Here is a 16,992-nt window from a genome sequence, read left to right on the forward strand (position 1 = left end):
GTTCATGAGACTCTCGCATATCTCGTCAGTCAACCTCACGTTCCTAACCTCTAACTTGATGGGCAAGAACTAGTTGAACGTCTTATGTTTGCCTCGGGCTTATTTGCTTCAATCGCTGAGCGGTCACGGTTGGTTGGTTGTCAACCTGTCCAACTGCTCTACCTAGCGGCAAAATCTGGCTGCTTTCTAGTAGCCTTCCAGTGTAGTCCGGGAACATCGTGAATCTGGGGTGGTAAAAGGATAGACCCTCGGCCCCAGACGCTCACACGACGACGACCTAGCGGCAAGATAACATGTTCTCATTTATTTCAGTTTCGACGCGAGATTTATATTTTGTTGAGTTTGATGAAAGGGTCGAACATGATTCATTTAGTGGAAACATTTTCTTTAACTTTTGTAACTTCTCGACAATAATTCAAAATCTCTCAACCATTCAAAAACTCTCCTTTTATTAATAAACTTTAAATTGAAATCCAGTTGTATTTTTGCTCATGATTGTTCTTCACTGGGTGGCGTCCTATCGTCGAGGTCGTTTTCTTTCAACTTTCGTTTCCCTGGAAACAATTATAAAATAAAAAATTAAGCATGTCATTTGCGACTATGACATCACAACATCTTAACTCAATCATGGACTAAATCAAGAATGCTTCAAAACCATTTATTTGTTTGTTTAACTGTTTTATTTATTTGGAATTTGTTGGTTTAATTTCATGTAATAGATTAACACTTTCAAGTCATCAAGGCTGATGTTGAGGTTTCAACACTTTCGTTGCTCTTCAATGTTGTCTGAGTGCCAGCGACAGACATGAAGGCCTATCCTTCCATCTCAGTAGCTACTCATACAAAACTGCACGATTTAAAGAGTGAAACCTTTTAAGTTTTGCCACTTTTCTGTCCATTGATGCGCTGGTGAAACAACATTAAAAGCCAAAGTGAAGTCACTTCCGCTCATTGCCTTTATTGATGAAGAGATGTTTTACAGGTTTCTGTTTGCACTTCTGCCAAGAAACACCTGTTCGCGGTTCTGTGACCGGACTTGTGACAGTGCTTGCAAACCTCTACGAGTGTCGAGTGTGCAAATGTAAAACTGCCAGAAATAAGCTTCAGAAGAACTTTCTGGGTTTGAAATTGAACATTCACAAGTTTTCCTGGATTCAAGCGGTTATAGTGTTTCATATTCATAAAATTAACCCAGATCTTCTACCAAGTAAAGAAGTTGTAGGTTGTGGCTGTGTCTTCTTGAAAAGATCATTGTCCGTCAAAGTAGTCCCTGAGTTGAGGATGGAGGGATGAGGCTCAAAGTCATCAAACTCATCATCTTTACTTGTTCCGGGAGTAAACGTCAGCACAAAATCTGTCAAAAAACAAAAATCATTTTCTTGATAAAGTTCATCAAGAGCAAAACATCATTACGTCATCATTACATCATTATAAACGATTATGACAGTCAATCATAATCGTTTGTAGCTACAATCATATCGTTACTCTGCAACTGCAGGGAGTGACGTGTGGTTATTGATGGGTAGTTGCAGCGGGCCCAAGTTGAAATCTTATTTGCACGAAACATTGCTCGGTTACATCTTGTCCATGGGAAGCTAGGGTTCCGTATGACGGCGTTTTGTAAATGTTCATTAAATGTAAAATGTTCATTAAATAGCTGTTTATGTGCTGTATGGACAGAAGTGACAGTAGAAATGAGGTCTCGTGCTGACTGCTGGAGCAATGGGGAGGAGAGCATCGGATGCTTGCTTCAAGAAATTAAAATTTATTAAGCACAAAACTTACGTTTTCTAACCAAGAAATTCATGTCCTTCGCAGACAAATAAAGCTCTGTCAGAGCAGCTATAAACCAGGTTGGGCTCGTGTTTTGGGTTTGCAGCGATATATATTTTTTAAATATGTACGACCAAAACGCCTTTTAGATCACGTCAGTCAATTTCCATAGCTCCTCACAGAAGAAACCATGGTCGTTGAGGCGATAATTCGGGCTCGATACCAACATCTTTGGGATCCAAATCAAGACATTTCCAAAGTGTAAGTGGAAGTTTCTTCAAAATCCCCAGCCCCTTGAAAAGGTTACATGCCCCTAAAGTGGTCCCGGACCGGGACAAAAATTACCCCTGGACCTCCCTGTCAACGCTATTGCAAGCAACTTGTTCATTTGTTTTTAGTATGGAATCCCCGTGTGGAATACTCATTCCACTCACCACTATCCCTAGAATCCGATTTCATTGTCGACGAATTCATTCCAAAGGAGATCATGTCATTCCGGCTTTCGTTTTCATCGTTGACGAGAACCTGATTTGAGGGCTCAAAAAGGGTGAAACGGGGGTCAGTGAAATCATGAGACCTGCTGGGAACAACTTCCGCTGCAGGTGCACCGTCCATGAATCTGTAGATCAAATTATTATGTCATCATTAAGCTGCGAGACACAACATTTGTTTCGATCATAATGACGTAGCGCCGGAACACGTTTGTGACGTCAGTAAGCGAGCATTCGGGGCAATGATCTTATTTGTGACGTACCTCCTTGACACGATCATTCCGCTCCTCAGCTCAAACTGGCCGGTGTCTGGGGGGAGACCGTCTTCAACTGGGGACCTACATGTGGAATGACAAACAATCAAAAATAGAAAACTTGGTCAAAAGTTGAAGGTTCATGGTTTAGCTTATTGGCTGCATCTGCTTAGTCTGTTCCAGGTCGAAACTTCATTGAAATATCCCTAGAAGCGCTCGGCCTCAGATAATACTTGGCTTAAATGGAAAGGTTGAAACTTTTAATGGCAACCCTTGACTCTACGACTACGTGCTGCTCCCAACAAACAAACTTCTTACATACCAAGCAAAGTTGTCACTTGCGCCATCTTCTAGCGGGGTGATGGGGGAAGGGATGAAGTCACCCACTTTGTTGGGAGCCAACGTCGACCCAAATTGTGGCCCACTTGGATAAAGGGGCCCATCGAATGGAAGTGAAGCTCCTACAACACCGGAGTTGCCTAGAAATGTTGAAATTAAAAGTTGAAATACACTCAAGGAGCCGATCTGAAGATTAACTGCTCCGGCGTGTCAGCTGCGACTCTGGAGGCGTCAAACTGTTTCGTTCGTTATGTTTCTTCATTTAAGCGCAATGTTAGAGTTGGTGCACTTAAAACAACGCTTGCTGCTGAGATATATTTAAATCCACGTTTGAGAGAATTCTAGTTTTGCTCCTTTTTGATATTATGCCGTCACTTTTGTTGTTATGTTCACTAGGTAACAATACATATACATAAGCTAAACAATAAATACAATTCGATTATTGAAACCGTTTGAAATATTGTTTCTATTTGAATAAGCACCGTTTGATGATCCTCCTTTCAGGGTGACACAGACTGTAGGCTAGATGTTTTGGAAAGTAATAACTATCTTAGATATACAAAAGCTATATATCACATAATTAAAATATTATTGAAAAAACGCACAAAACGTTGAAACTCTTGAATAATTAAAAACAATTAACTAAATTATTAGTAATTTATTAATTCTTGCAAGTTCTCAACCAACCTTCCATGAGGAGCTGATTAACTTGCTGGACCACATTTGCCATCCGCTCTCTCGATGCGGACACAGATCTCATCATGGAGGAATCTGCAGTTGCCTGGCCCGCGCTTTGCAGAGGAATTGCGTCATAATTCGCCGCGTTTTCTTTTGTTGGAAGAACGTCATCAACGTCGACGTCATTCGGGACGTCACGAGAAGGATGCTTGATGGTCACTTCGTCATCCACGTCATTAGTACCGCCGTCAAACGTCACGAGATTATCCAATGAAGCGATGCGATTGATGATGTCACTATTGCCCATCAGCTTGGTCAGTCGTGAGGTTGCGATTTTTGATCTCGCCAGCAAGTTGTTCCGGCGGATCTCGCTCTTCATCACCGGATCGCTACACATCGTGCTCAGCGCTTTTTCGGACATCGCGTCAAGTATTTCGTCATCGACATCGTCATAGTTGGTGTTCACCTCACGGCTAAGACTAGTTGTCTTGACATCTCTTTCTACTTTTTCTGACGTATGAACGACGTCATCAGTGACTGGCTGGATAGTGACGGGAGATTCCCTCATTACATCTGAGAACAAGATTCCCACCAAGTGTCAGAAAAGTTACAAAGCGCCTAAGTACCAAAGCGAGAAAGTGGTGAAATGATACCAAGATATCGTCACCGCGTTGGCTTGGAACCGAACCAAGGCCCAGTAAAACCATTTGATCTTACCAGGCAGAGATTGAACTGTTTCTTCAGCAGGTTGTGGCTCAGAAACTTCCTCCTCAACCTTTTTGTCACCTTCCTTCAAATCCTTCCTCCTGTAGTAGAGGTAGGCTCTCGGCACCAGCACGTTCTTGAAATAGCAGCCGATTCCATAATCTCTGAACAATAGAGGTAAGTTTTCACCAAACGTCGAACATAATTAAAGACATTTTAGATCTATCTAGTCACTAAAATCTACATTATCTAACAAGTTTTCAATGTCAAGTGTTGTTAGCAGCTGACTGACATAGTTTTATTAATATTTTCTTCCACTGTGAAGTAATTGAGGAAATTATGAAATCACAATCGATGAATGGAAGAAACAATAACGTCATATTCATTAATGACAACCTCAATGGGTTTTGATCCCACACTCAAAGAATGAGTAGCAAGCACTTTAACTATTGCGTCATAATGCAGAAAACAATAATCTCAACTACCGGGCCAGTTGCTTCCGATAATCTGCACAAGATTCATCTACAGAGTTGAAAAAATCGAAAAACGATTTCTTCTTCTCGCGTTCGAGTCGACTTTCGGGATCTGGAAAATAAAAAGTTTTGTGTTTGGTGATGTTCTAGTCTTGAGAAAGCCTGGAAGCTCCAAAACAAAACTTTGTCGCTGTACTTTTCATTAACTTTCCCATGTACCGATGATCCAAAAGGATGGGTATGTGATGAAGTGTCTTTAAAAAGTGGACAGTATCACAATACATCAGCAAATTCAATTTATTAAAGCAGAGCTTTCGCTACACACGTTTGGCTTCATCAGTACAGCCCTGTTTGAATAGAAAATTGATTGCAGTGTTTGCTGTTTAATGCTTGAAGGAATGACGACAAGGGTTCAGTTCCTGAGGTGTGCAGACAGCTTGTCGAGGCCTTCTACTGAGTGATATCCTATTGGCTGGATACAATAGCTTCCGCGCAACAACATGCTTGCTACAAGGCTCAACTTTCCTCAAAACGTTTCAAGATTAAAAAGAGGTGCACATCAACTTAGAAAACAATTATAAATTCCTTTTTCTTTTTCCACTTAGTTTTTCCCACCATTGATTATAAATTTGTTTTACGTAAACCTAGTCCTAGATAAGGTTGAACAAATGCTCCTTCAATCAGTGACAAGAAAAACACAACGTTGAAGTCCACGGTCCCCTCGTTAACCCAGCATCCGAATCTAAAATTGGACGAGGTGGAAGTATTATCGACTACTGAAGGTCAGTGGGCTGTCATGGCAACCTGCTGAGCGTGTTCGTTAATGGCAATACAAAACTCTGAAAAACGGAAGCCACTTTAACAAGAAAAAATTCTGCCACTGCATCGGAAATCTCGAGCCAATCAGAAGCTACGTTGTCTGTGACGTCAACCAATCAGAACACGATATAAAAGGATACCGACGAATTGTGGCCCTTCTAGCACTCAGCCACTTAATCCTTGTTTTGAGCTTTATTTTAACCACGGTCTCCGCAAAATACGCTTATGCGGACGATCTGGCAATTCTCCACTCCACAAAGTCGTGGGAAAATCTAGAAGACACCTTGAGCCAGGACATGCAAACCATCTCAGCCTATCTCCAGAACTGGCGACTGAGACTCAGCGAAACCAAAACTGTGGCGGCAGCTTTCCACCTACACAATCGGGAAGCTGATCGTGAGCTACATGTCCACAACAACGGAAAACCTCTGTCCTTCTGCTCCGAGCCAAGGTACCTTGGGGTGACACTAGACAGATCGCTCACATACCGCCACCATTTGGTGTCACTGCGCAAGAAACTGACATCCCGCGCTGCATTACTGAAGCGCCTGGCAGGCTCTAGCTGGGGGGCGAGGGCTGACACTTTGCGTATAGCAGCCTTAGCCCTTGTCTACTCTTCAGCAGAGTACTGTGCACCTGTCTGGTGCCGCAGTGCTCACTGCCACAACATCGACACTGCCATAAACAGCGCCCTGCGCACAGTGACCGGATGCCTGCGTCCCACACCATTGGACAATCTCCCCATTCTCGCTGGCATCCAACCTGCTGAGCTTCGTCGCGAAGAAGCCACTCTGTCCCTCGGTCGACGGGCACTGGAGCCTAATCATCTTCTCCACCACAAGATCTCTGCCTTCCCAAACGGGCACCCCCGCCGACTGAAATCAAGACACCCATTCGTGCCAGCCGCTCAACTTCTGATCAACGAAGCTGATGAACAAGACATCTCTGCGGCTACTTGGGCGGACCATAAATGGAATTCTGAATGGAGGTCAAGCACCACCAGACTCCATTCATTCATCCCCGACGCCGACACACGCCCAATCGGCCTGACACTACAGAGACAGGCGTGGGTGCGCCTCAACCGTCTCCGTACGGGCGTCGGCCTTTTCCGCTCAACCATGCACCAATGGGGAATGGCTTCTTCCTCCTCCTGTGAATGTGGTGCCGAGGAACAGACCGCAGACCACATCATCAATGACTGTACCATCTTCAAGCCACCTAACGGAGTGGAAGGTCTGCGCGTCATGGATGATGAAACTAAAGACTGGCTGCTCTCTAGCAGCCTTCCAGTGTAGTCCGGGAACATCGTGAATCTGGGGTGGTAAAAGGATAGACCCTCGGCCCCAGAAGCTCAGACGACGACGACGACGACGACGACGAGCTTTATTTGGTATTTACAGTAGAAAAAAGAGAAGCCTAATGGTAGGGGTGGGAATCGAACTAACGTCAATGAAATAACTACTTCCTAGCCCTAACCCCTAAGCCAACCAGCAGACAGAGAATCCATCACTTGATTTGCTTTGTATCCTCTTCTTTACGCCCTTTTTCACGTCACGGAAAACGCAGCTTGTGATTGGTTCGAGGTTCAGATGCAGTGGCAGAATTTTTTCTTGTTGAACTGGCTACCCTTAAAAACCTGCCTGTCGCCATCCAGTGGATGACCGATCCTATAGCGGAAACGACTTTAGGGCCTCGGTAGTCCAGCAGCCTGTCCTGAAGATGCATCGGAATGTGGTCGCAAGAGGGACTGTTGCTTGACGACCCTTCGTCGCTGTCTGGTAAACAAAAACAAAAGTTACCATGTGACATATTGTTGGTAACTTCAAGCAGCTCTGGCATGTTGAAACATACGCCCACAAGTGGTTGAATCAAATAGGTGTCGACCGCACGCACAGCTAATCGGGTTGCCCATTTCTAAACTACCTCGCACGATATAAAACAATCAGAACTCAAGAAACAATCAGAACTCAAGAAACAATCAGAACAGGGATGCAATGGAGAGAAAAAAGCACAAGAAAAAATAACAGGTTCAATTTACAACAGTGCAAAGTCAAACAGATCATCGCCTCATCCTCCTTTTGTATCTTTTGCATTTGACGATAAAAGATTAAAAAAAACTTCTTTGCAACCACTCGTCGCATGCTCCAACGGCGTAAATACTTTTGTCAAGTTTGTTTATAAACGAACAAACCCTGGAACAATGACTCGAGTGGCATTGGATTGCTCCTCGTGATAACTCAGGGCCGTGTTAACCACCTCGAGTGCCTCCCAACCGAGGCGAGGTGGAGTGCGTTGGAGTGGCTATTTTCAAGAGCGATGACTAAACATAGGGGCCCACTAGTGGATTGCAGGGGGGCGAGGTGGTGCTCACATGGCCCTGAACTCGTTGATGATGATGATGATAACGATGACGATGATTAATAAAAGTTTTAGCAAAAATCTTTTGAAAGTAACAAGTGAAATACCTTCTGCATCTGCGTCACAATCGTCATCCCTCATCATCACGTCACGATGCGACATTATGACGTACTCGCACTCGACAGGGTTGAGGTCGATGGTGAAAGACTTGTAGAGAACGTCATTGCTGAAGTAATTGTTCGGTAAGAACTCGAAACGGATCGTGAACCCGAGAGAAGCGTCAGCTAGAGACAAAAATCGACGTCACAAAACAAGAAACCAATCAAAAGTACGAATTGGTCAAGTTAAATGGTTCAAGAAGGGTCGCTTCAAATGGTTCAAAAATGTTGTCTTTGTAAGGTTTATGGATGATCTCTTTGAATGGTTCATAGATGGTATTTTTGAGTGGTTGAAAAATGGTCTCTTTAAATAGTTCACAAATGGTCACTGCGGATGGTTCATAAATAACACTGGTCAACAAAATGAGAAACATTTTTTTGGCAGGACATCTAAGAGTGTTTTCTGGGGTTTTCAAGGTCGCTGATTACGAATGTGACATTGGTTTTGCCAGATTGACTCTAGTTTAGAAGATACCTAGGTTAGCCCAAATTAGTGTATTTACCTGTAGTTACCCCCTAAACATCTCACCAAGAAGTACGTAAATCTTATCAATTTTGTTTGATATGGCATAATAATTAGTAACGAAAGCTAATTTGAAAATTACTGTAAAGTCCTACGTTCCCTCCTACATTTTGCTCCTGTACCAATTAGACATTCTCCCAAGATGAAAGAGGAGTATGATGCCATCAAACTTGTCCTTGAAAAGCTTGACTACAATACCCATAAGTGGCTCATCTGTGTTGACATAAAAATGGCCAATTTTCTAATTGGTCAACAACGTGGATATACCAAGTATCCTTGCTTCCTGTGTTTGTGGCACAGCCAGAGATGGGCAAGATCACCAGTATTGGTGATCTTGAAGATCAAGATCAAGATCACCAAGAATAGGTGATCTTGAAGATCAAGATCAAGATCACCAAACTATGTGATCTTGAAGATCAAGATCAAGATCGTGAACTTGAAGATCAAGATCACTTTCAAGATCACTTTTTGTGTACTTGAAAAAAAAAATCAAGTTTTTGATCAATGATGTTGCATAAAATAATTACTATAAGCAACCTGGGTAAAGGTATAGTTGGTATTGCTAACTTTTAACTACTCGATCGCTGGCCTAAGAATTCTAATAAGTTAGTGACTGTTGCTATTTAGGCCTATCAATTGTTGACGTAGTTTGCGTATAATCGCAACGTCATACACAAGGCCGAGGTTACACACACTAGTACTGAAAAAGTCGCCAAATTAGTGTTATGCTTTTTATTTATAATAAATAAATAAAAATAAACTCTGAACTGCATCATTTTTTACCAAATTTTTGTCTGGTTCATGTGGGAGTTTTATTCGTGTTACTAAGTAGTTTTAACTTTCACTGTATTATGTCAATGTTTATTGCACCATTGACCCATCTGGCAACCTGGATACTGTTGTCTGTAATCAAAAAAGTTCAGAGGTTTGCGGTCAGACAAACCGCTCCATACTCAGACCCTAAACATTGTAAACAAGTCTTGGTCTGGTTGATTTTCTGCAATAAACCACTTTACATGACCAAAGTCGGCTAGAGTCCAGATTTTTTAACACCGCCATTCTAGACTTTTGAAACATCTAAAATTGAGCAAAAGAAAGCAAACATTTCTTTAAAATTCACACATGGAAATTGTGAACAAAGTTAAATCATTTTTATTATAAGTCAACATAAAGTAGGCTACACGGAAGTTGACTTCTTTATTATGACCAACACAGAAAACTTTTTTCTATTTGAAATGGCAACACTGACCATATTAGATGGACTTTAAATCGTCTTTTGTTGGACACATATCGTATTAACAGTGGCTTAATGTTAGTAGTTGCCACTAATTACTTTGTACAGTACGAGTTCTAAAAAAATGCCTCTTTCCAGCAAGTAAACTTCAATTTTAAAGTGATCTTGATCTTATTGTTCTTCAAGATCAAGATCACACAAAAAAAAGTGATCTTAGATCAAGATCAAGATCACCAAAAAAAAGTGATCTTCAAGATCAAGATCACGCCCATCTCTGGGCACAGCAGGGTGAGAACCCAGCACTGGCGCAAGAAAAACTGGCCAGAACGCACCAGTCTTCAATTGTGACAGCCAATATAATCAATGAACCTTTAGTTCCCAGGGATAAAATTGTATTTCCTCCTCTGCACATTAAATCAGGGTTAATGAAGCAGTTCGTCAAAGCATTGGAGGGGAATTGCTTCAAGTACATTTGCAGCCAATTTCCAGGACTCTCCGATGAAAAGCTTAAAGCTGGTGTCTTTGATGGACCTCAGATTCGAACGTTGATAAAAAATTCGGATTTCACCAGTCAGATGAACAGCAATGAACTCACTGCATGGAACTCCTTCAAGGATGTAGTACAAAACTTCTTGGGGAATCACAAAGCACCTAATTACAGAGAATTAGTTCGGAAGATGTTATCTGCATTTGGAAAACTTGGAGCTAACATGAGCATTAAAGTTCACTTCCTATTCAGCCACCATGACAGATTTCCTGACAATTTGGGTGATTACAGTGAAGAGCAGGGGGAAAGGTTCCACCAAGACAATGGAAGAAAGATATCAGGGCAGATGGAATGAGCACATGATGGCAGACTATTGCTGGAACTTGTTGAGAAACTGCCCAAAAGTTTCTCACAAGCGAAAATCTTACAAGAGACATTTTTTCGGGGCAAATTTAGTTAATAATTTTAATCTTATTGTATTTCATACCATTATTTTCAATTTACAATGAAAAAGATAATGTGGTTCCTTTTATCTAAATTTTATAATACAAGGTTGATTGACTGATTTAATGCAACATTTTTTTAGTGTTTTATGTACTTACACTACTGTACGGTATATGACTGTGTATTTTGTGTATATGACATCGGTAACATCAAGTTTTCAAGTATGACAAATCTAATATAAAATCCCTAAAAATCTGGTGATGTTGCTGTATTTAAACTTAAAACTGTCTTTATTGTTCACAATTGACCATTAAATTGCATTTCTGAAATATTTAATATGGTTAAACCGTTTTTTTGATCTTGCGCATAAGGCTCAAATATGGGACTTTGGTCAAAATGACCCTATGCGATATCTCCAAAACTAGTGCCAATTCGGGGAAACTAAGGCCATATTCGGAATCAGCGCCCTTCAAATCCCCTAAAAACACTCTAACTTTGTCTCCCAAAAAATTTGTGTTGACCAGTGTAATCATTTTGTAGGTGATAGATAAGCAACTGTCACCCTACTTTTGCTTTTATCAACAGTAACCTCATCCTATCTCGGTCTTACCTGCACATGGGTTGGTTTCGTAAGACTCGGACAGCATAGGAATGGACTGGGGCATAGCCGGTTCTGTTTTCACGCTCTTCAAACTTTTAAGAATATCGATGTCTCCCGGATGTATCATCTGCCTCACAATGGGATCCGCGCGTAAAAGCACGTTCGGCCAGAACTCTTTGCAGGGTTCGGTGAAATGTTTGTCATCTACCGTACAATTGTGACGTCACAGCATTCAGAGCAAGCCGCATTGTTTGCGACACAGATTAAAAGTTTAATTCAGATAAGCTACAAATATTTTAAAATGGCAACTTTTATCAAATTAAATGAACCACAATCTTGGTGGGATAACAAGCGGAGTTTAGAATTTCTACACTTTCGCAACAATTCCAGGCTTGTTACTTTTAGCGCTTGTGTGTTGGAGTTGACAGAAAGTTGATCACTTTAGTTGTGAAGCGTTTGAAATACTATGTTCAACATCTGGTATTGAAATTGATTGTTTTCTAATCAACGATTCTGTCGATGTAGCTTGAAGCATTGTTAACAATATTATTGTCGACTTCATAATCGGCAGTCATGGCTGAAAGCACAAAAATGTGTGGAATATGGGACGATAAATTTCAATTAGGCCTATGACATGGAATGGAAGATTTTGTAAAGTATCAATTGGGCTAGGCAAAGTTCAGGGAATGTGGGGAAATGTTGCATGGCAGAAAATTTTCACTAAGGATGAAAGGAAAAGTATATCGGAGCTGTGTGCGGCCTGCAATGCTATATGGTAGCGAGACATGGGTATTGAGAGAGAGTGAACTGGCAATCCTGAGAAGAACGGAAAGGTCAATGGTGAGAGCAATGTGTGTGGTGAAAACGAGAAGGGAAAAAAGGACTGAAGAATTGTTGGATATGCTAGAGATGAGAGAGACCATAGACCAACTGGCAAGGGCAAATGGAGTAAGATGGTATGGACATGTGATAAGGAGGGAGGAAGGAAGTTTTCTTAGAAAGGCACTAGATCTAAAGGTGGATGGGAAGAGGAAATGCGGTCGTCCAAGAAGAACGTGGAAACAACAAGTGAAGGATGAATTTAAAAAAGTCGGACTGAAGGAGGAAGATGCAAGGGACAGGGTGAAATGGAGAAAGGGTATTAAAACAATTGCTGCGCGGAAACAATCGGCCACCCCCACTAGTGGGGAACAAACCGACGATGGATTATGATGATGATGATGATGATGATCAAAATGGAAACTTTTCACTTTCGTCCATGACTCGCGCATCGTCTGTGACGTCAGCACTCACTTGAAGCAAGCAGGCCGTCAACGTATCCCCGAAGATCCGCAAATTCGTCGCTAGGTGGGGTGAAGGAGATTTGACAAGAATCCAGCAACGCTTTGTCGTACACCGTGTCTTGGTTTCTGAAGGAAACAATAATATCAAATTGAAGTCTGAAAAGGACTTATCTTCCACTGAACGAGAAGCATAGACTGCAATGGCTATATGCTGTAACAAACAAGCATTGTGCCGAGTGCGGTGTTACCCTGGTTCTTGGTTAGCCGCGCAAGTGAAGACTCTGGTATACGACACCCTGCCAAGCAGTGCTGTATTCGTAAAAAAAGTACAGGGTATACTGTAAGTGTCAGATTTTCCAAAATGATAAATAATACACAACTTGCAAAATAGTAATCTTTATTCTACCATAACATGAATTATCAACATCAAAATTGGACGAGAGGTACAAAATTATTTATTTTTGGAAAACCAGAGGGCATACTATAGTTGCTCGAAAAAGCAGAGAGCATACTGCGTATACCGACGTATACAATCGAATACAGAACTGCAGTGCCAAGCTTCCTCATCAGTAATTTCAACTTTGATCTTGCCATCGATGAAGCAATGATGTCACAATATTGCCGGGTTATATAACGCCAGGTCCAGTGATGAAGACACCTTGGAAATAACTCGTCCCGCCAGTTAGCTCAGTGCTGGTTAGGCGCCCGGCTCAAGTTCACGCGGCGCTGGTTCGGCTCTAGGGGTGTGCGCTTGAGCAACGCATTTCAGGACTGCTCTCCATTCAGCGGCACCTAGTGAATGGAATGATTCCCCGACAACAAGACTTCAACAATCGGAAAACTTCACTCTGCCAATCTCGGTAACCAGCCCTGCGTCAAGAGCCTCTACAAGAATGCGAAACTACCAGGAATAACCAGTCAAAGCTTTGTCAGTCCGAAGATAAAGATTCAAAACCATCCAACCAACTCAGATTCAAACTCACCTTGGATTCAAGTCCAACAAAGTTTTCCTGAGTGAAAAGAGGGGGCCATAGAACTTCCTCGTGTATAAGTTTTCCAACTCCAGAACATCCTTCTGGAATCGGACTTCCAAATTGGCGAATTGATTGTGGATGATCGCGAGAGCTTTATGACGTTGGTTAACGTTTTCTCTCTGCAAGACAACCACGTATAAGCAGCCCAGTGGTGTTAGTTTATATCTTAATGGTGAAGAAGAACAATAATATTTGAAGTCTGGATAATTAATCTTTCTGTTTCAAAAACTTGTTTAAAACTAAGAGCTCTTTACTTGAAGAGGTTGCAGATATCAATCTCTAGATGCCAAACATTAACATCGGTCGGCGAGGATGAGTCGTCTTGGATGACGAAACCAAAGACAGGCTGCTTTGTAGCGGCCTTCTAGTGTAGTTCAGCAACATCGTGCATCTGAGATGCTAATAAGATGATGTTCCTCCTCAGTAGATCAAGCGTAGAAAAACATCGAATAGACGCGTATAGTTACTGACAAGCAGACGTCTAAGTTGCCAAGTGATCAATTTGATCATTATCTGCAATAAAATTCTTCAATTTTGTAACCCCAGTTCTCAGCAAAGTGTTTTTATGCATTAAATTGAGTTTCGCTTGTTTCAGCAAGATAGTTTATCATTTCACAAATGTAGATTGAATGTTTCATTTCAGCCTCATCATTTACACATGACTAAGGGAACTGCGTTCCGAAAGCTGGTGAAAAACCGCTATAGCCACAGCCAACTGGCAACATTAGGCTGAAAAAAACGTTGAATTTACAATTGTGAAAGTATTCTTAGCATCTGGCGAAAAAAACGAGTGCGGCAATTTGAAGAACATCCTGCGACGAATGTGGAATATTCTTGTCTGGAAGAAAAGAAAATTAGTCCAATTAGTGACAACACAAGCGATCCATTTGTTACCTTGATCTTGAAGTCTGGAATCTCGCATTCCAAGTCGCTCGTGTTAGCCGATTGAGTGACGTACTGTGTAAATGAAGAAACTTTATCGACAAGTCAAAACTACTCGTTTCTTTGAAATGCAATAAAAACTTTTGAAGGGGTGATTGGTGGGGTACAAAACTTGAAAATTGCGAATAAAAGATTGAAGCTCGAAGCTTAAAAGAATAAAAAGATTTTTAGTGGAATGTTTCTCATAGCTCGAAGTTACAGGTTTTTATCTGATTCTCTTCCGAAGCTTGCGTATGTGTGCGTTTAGATTTATTTCATTCTGACGTTAGCTCCTGAAGAGAGTTAGACAAAAACCTGCAGCTTCGAGCTATGAGAAACATTCCACTAAAAATCTTTTTAAAAGGGTAAACATCAAATAAATCATAAACGGAATAAATTCGTGCAAATTAACTCGCATTTTTGTTTGTGGTTGCATAGCCACAAACTTCGTCAGTGACGTAAATTCATAAAAGACATCACTTTTTCCTACCAAATTAAACCAATTTCATTAAAAAATGACGCAACAGCTCAGGGCAGGTCTATAAAGAGAAATACAATGACGTTTTATAGTTGGCAAAATGTCTAACGCAATTATGTATTATGTAACCACCCACAAAAATGCGAAGTTTTCAGCAAAATGGAAATTTTCAGAAGCTGGAGGAGTAGTTTAAATGACTCCAATTTTTTTTCTCGGGTTAATTAGATATATCTAAACAATATTCAGTCAGAAATAAAAAAAAGAACTGAACTGAAATATTGTATCTAGCCAAACTAATAATATTTCTGGATAAATTGCGTTTTTGACCCCATTTTTCGATTTTTGAGCCCCATGAGGAGGCTGAAGACAATTGTTACGAATCTCAAATTTTGTCATGAGTTTTTTCTCACTCATTGGCATCATTTCCCCACTACCCCGAGAGAATTAAAAAAAAGTTTAAAACGAGCTACCCTAGTCATCAGCCTCAAACTGAAAAATCATTCCAATTGACTTTAAATGCGAGTAGAAATGTCTAATTTAAAGCGACCAAACCCTCCCATAATGGCCAATAACAGCTTACCTCTATCAACCTAGGGCCTGCACTTTCTTGGATTTGTCTTTGTGCTGCAACAATGTACAGCTTGCTGCACAACTGGGAATGAAACTCCGGATTTCTCCAGACTGTGTTCACTTTCTAAACAATACTTTGATGAAGTTTGTTTTCGATTTGTTTTTACCTTTCTTTGAATTGGCCAAAATGGAGCAGAACTTTCCGAAAGCTGCTCATTGGCATGCGCGCACCTGACATTAGTAATTTGCAGAAACAAGTGGGCACTAGCTAGGTATTTTGTCTTCTATATTTTGTGATAAAATGCAGCGCAATAAATTGATTCTCTTGACGAAATAGCTCAAGACTCTTGAGCGACGAAAGTGTCGCTATTTCGTTACAATTTTAATCTAAGTAGCTTTGCACAAACTACATTTTAAATCACCGACCCAGCTTCAGTTGAAATAGTTTGACGTGTGACATTTTACTTTGCAGAGAAAAACCAAGCCTCTGTAATTCAACTCTCTGCAAGTGCAATGGGAAACGTTCTTTGAGGACGGCTGCTTTCATTCGGCGGCGCCCAGCGGATGGAGTAGTTTACAGTCAACAAACTTCATTCGGTCAATCTTGGTGTCCAGATCTACTCCAGTGGTTCAAAGCCTCAACACAATCTTCCTAGTTTAAGCAACGGCAAAAGAGTTTGTGGGTCTTCAACTGCTCTTTATAATGCTAAAAATAATAATTTAAGAAACGGCAAAAATATGTCAAAATGGCTGCGAGATGACTTCCCACAAAAATTTCAATATTTCAATAGTTTTGTCATAGATCAGTTAATTTTGCCTCAACAACCATTTGCTGCCGCCCATTTTAAAATTTAAAAGAAGTTTTGTTGGTTGCGATCTGACGAGAATGTTTGACGTCAGCTCTGAAAAATTCCTGAACATATTAAGGTAGTGCAGCAATTCAAAGTGATTGTTAAAAACTGTTTCGCTTCTTTAACATGAAACGATCTTTGAAAGGAAAATATGTTTAAACAAACAACTCGGGATAGAATTACCACAAAAACTTGGTGACGCCACAATTATCGCGTGCGAACAATAATAGTATTTTTGCTTAGCTTCAATGAGTTGAACTCAATTTTACGCATCATTTAGTTTGCACAGTAGAATACATAGAGATGGCTTAAAAAATTCTTGAATCATTTTGAAAATTTGCTAAATACCAGACAAGTATCCAACATGAAATAGCGCATTGATCCCGCGACTATTCTTTCATGCCATGCCTAGGCCTAGGGCAAATGTAAGCGAGTAGACCAAATAAATAGTGGAAACTGTGGCTTACTGTAATTCATCATCATCATCATTATCAGCCATTGTTGTTCCACTGCAGGAT

The 16,992-nt window shown here is 41.0% G+C and overlaps 1 protein-coding gene and 1 pseudogene across 1 annotated transcript; one reads left to right on the plus strand and one right to left on the minus strand.

Annotated features, from left to right (window-relative positions):
- Positions 1–427: 427 nt before the first annotated feature.
- Positions 428–16,415, minus strand: LOC145774393 (uncharacterized). The gene is made up of 15 exons (XM_082585635.1): positions 15,634–16,415; positions 14,549–14,611; positions 13,604–13,773; positions 12,631–12,746; positions 11,347–11,541; positions 7,998–8,174; positions 7,173–7,307; positions 4,726–4,825; positions 4,253–4,404; positions 3,545–4,108; positions 2,841–2,997; positions 2,528–2,602; positions 2,208–2,392; positions 1,205–1,354; positions 428–554 (listed from the first exon to the last, which is right to left on the minus strand). The coding sequence occupies exons 5-15, from the start codon at positions 11,462–11,464 to the stop codon at positions 490–492; spliced, it is 1,878 nt and encodes a 625-aa protein (XP_082441761.1). The 5' UTR covers positions 11,465–11,541; positions 12,631–12,746; positions 13,604–13,773; positions 14,549–14,611; positions 15,634–16,415; the 3' UTR covers positions 428–489.
- On the plus strand, positions 10,231–10,801 carry LOC145774444 (uncharacterized; annotated as a pseudogene).
- Positions 16,416–16,992: the final 577 nt, after the last annotated feature.

The sequence above is a fragment of the Aplidium turbinatum genome, chromosome 7 (genome assembly GCF_918807975.1).
Source record: "Aplidium turbinatum chromosome 7, kaAplTurb1.1, whole genome shotgun sequence".
NCBI classification, from domain to species: Eukaryota; Metazoa; Chordata; class Ascidiacea; order Aplousobranchia; family Polyclinidae; genus Aplidium; species Aplidium turbinatum.

What these genes read in the sequence shown, in the direction of transcription:
- LOC145774393 (XM_082585635.1), bottom strand. Translation starts at nt 11,464, where the DNA reads ATGATACATCCGGGAGACATCGATATTCTTAAAAGTTTGAAGAGCGTG. An exon ending in CGAAACCAACCCATGTGCAG is followed by an intron (nt 8,175 to 11,346) that starts GTAAGACCGAGA and finishes TTTTGTCTCTAG; the next exon opens with CTGACGCTTCTCTCGGGTTC. An exon ending in CATCCACTGGATGGCGACAG is followed by an intron (nt 4,826 to 7,172) that starts GCAGGTTTTTAA and finishes TTTATTTTCCAG; the next exon opens with ATCCCGAAAGTCGACTCGAA.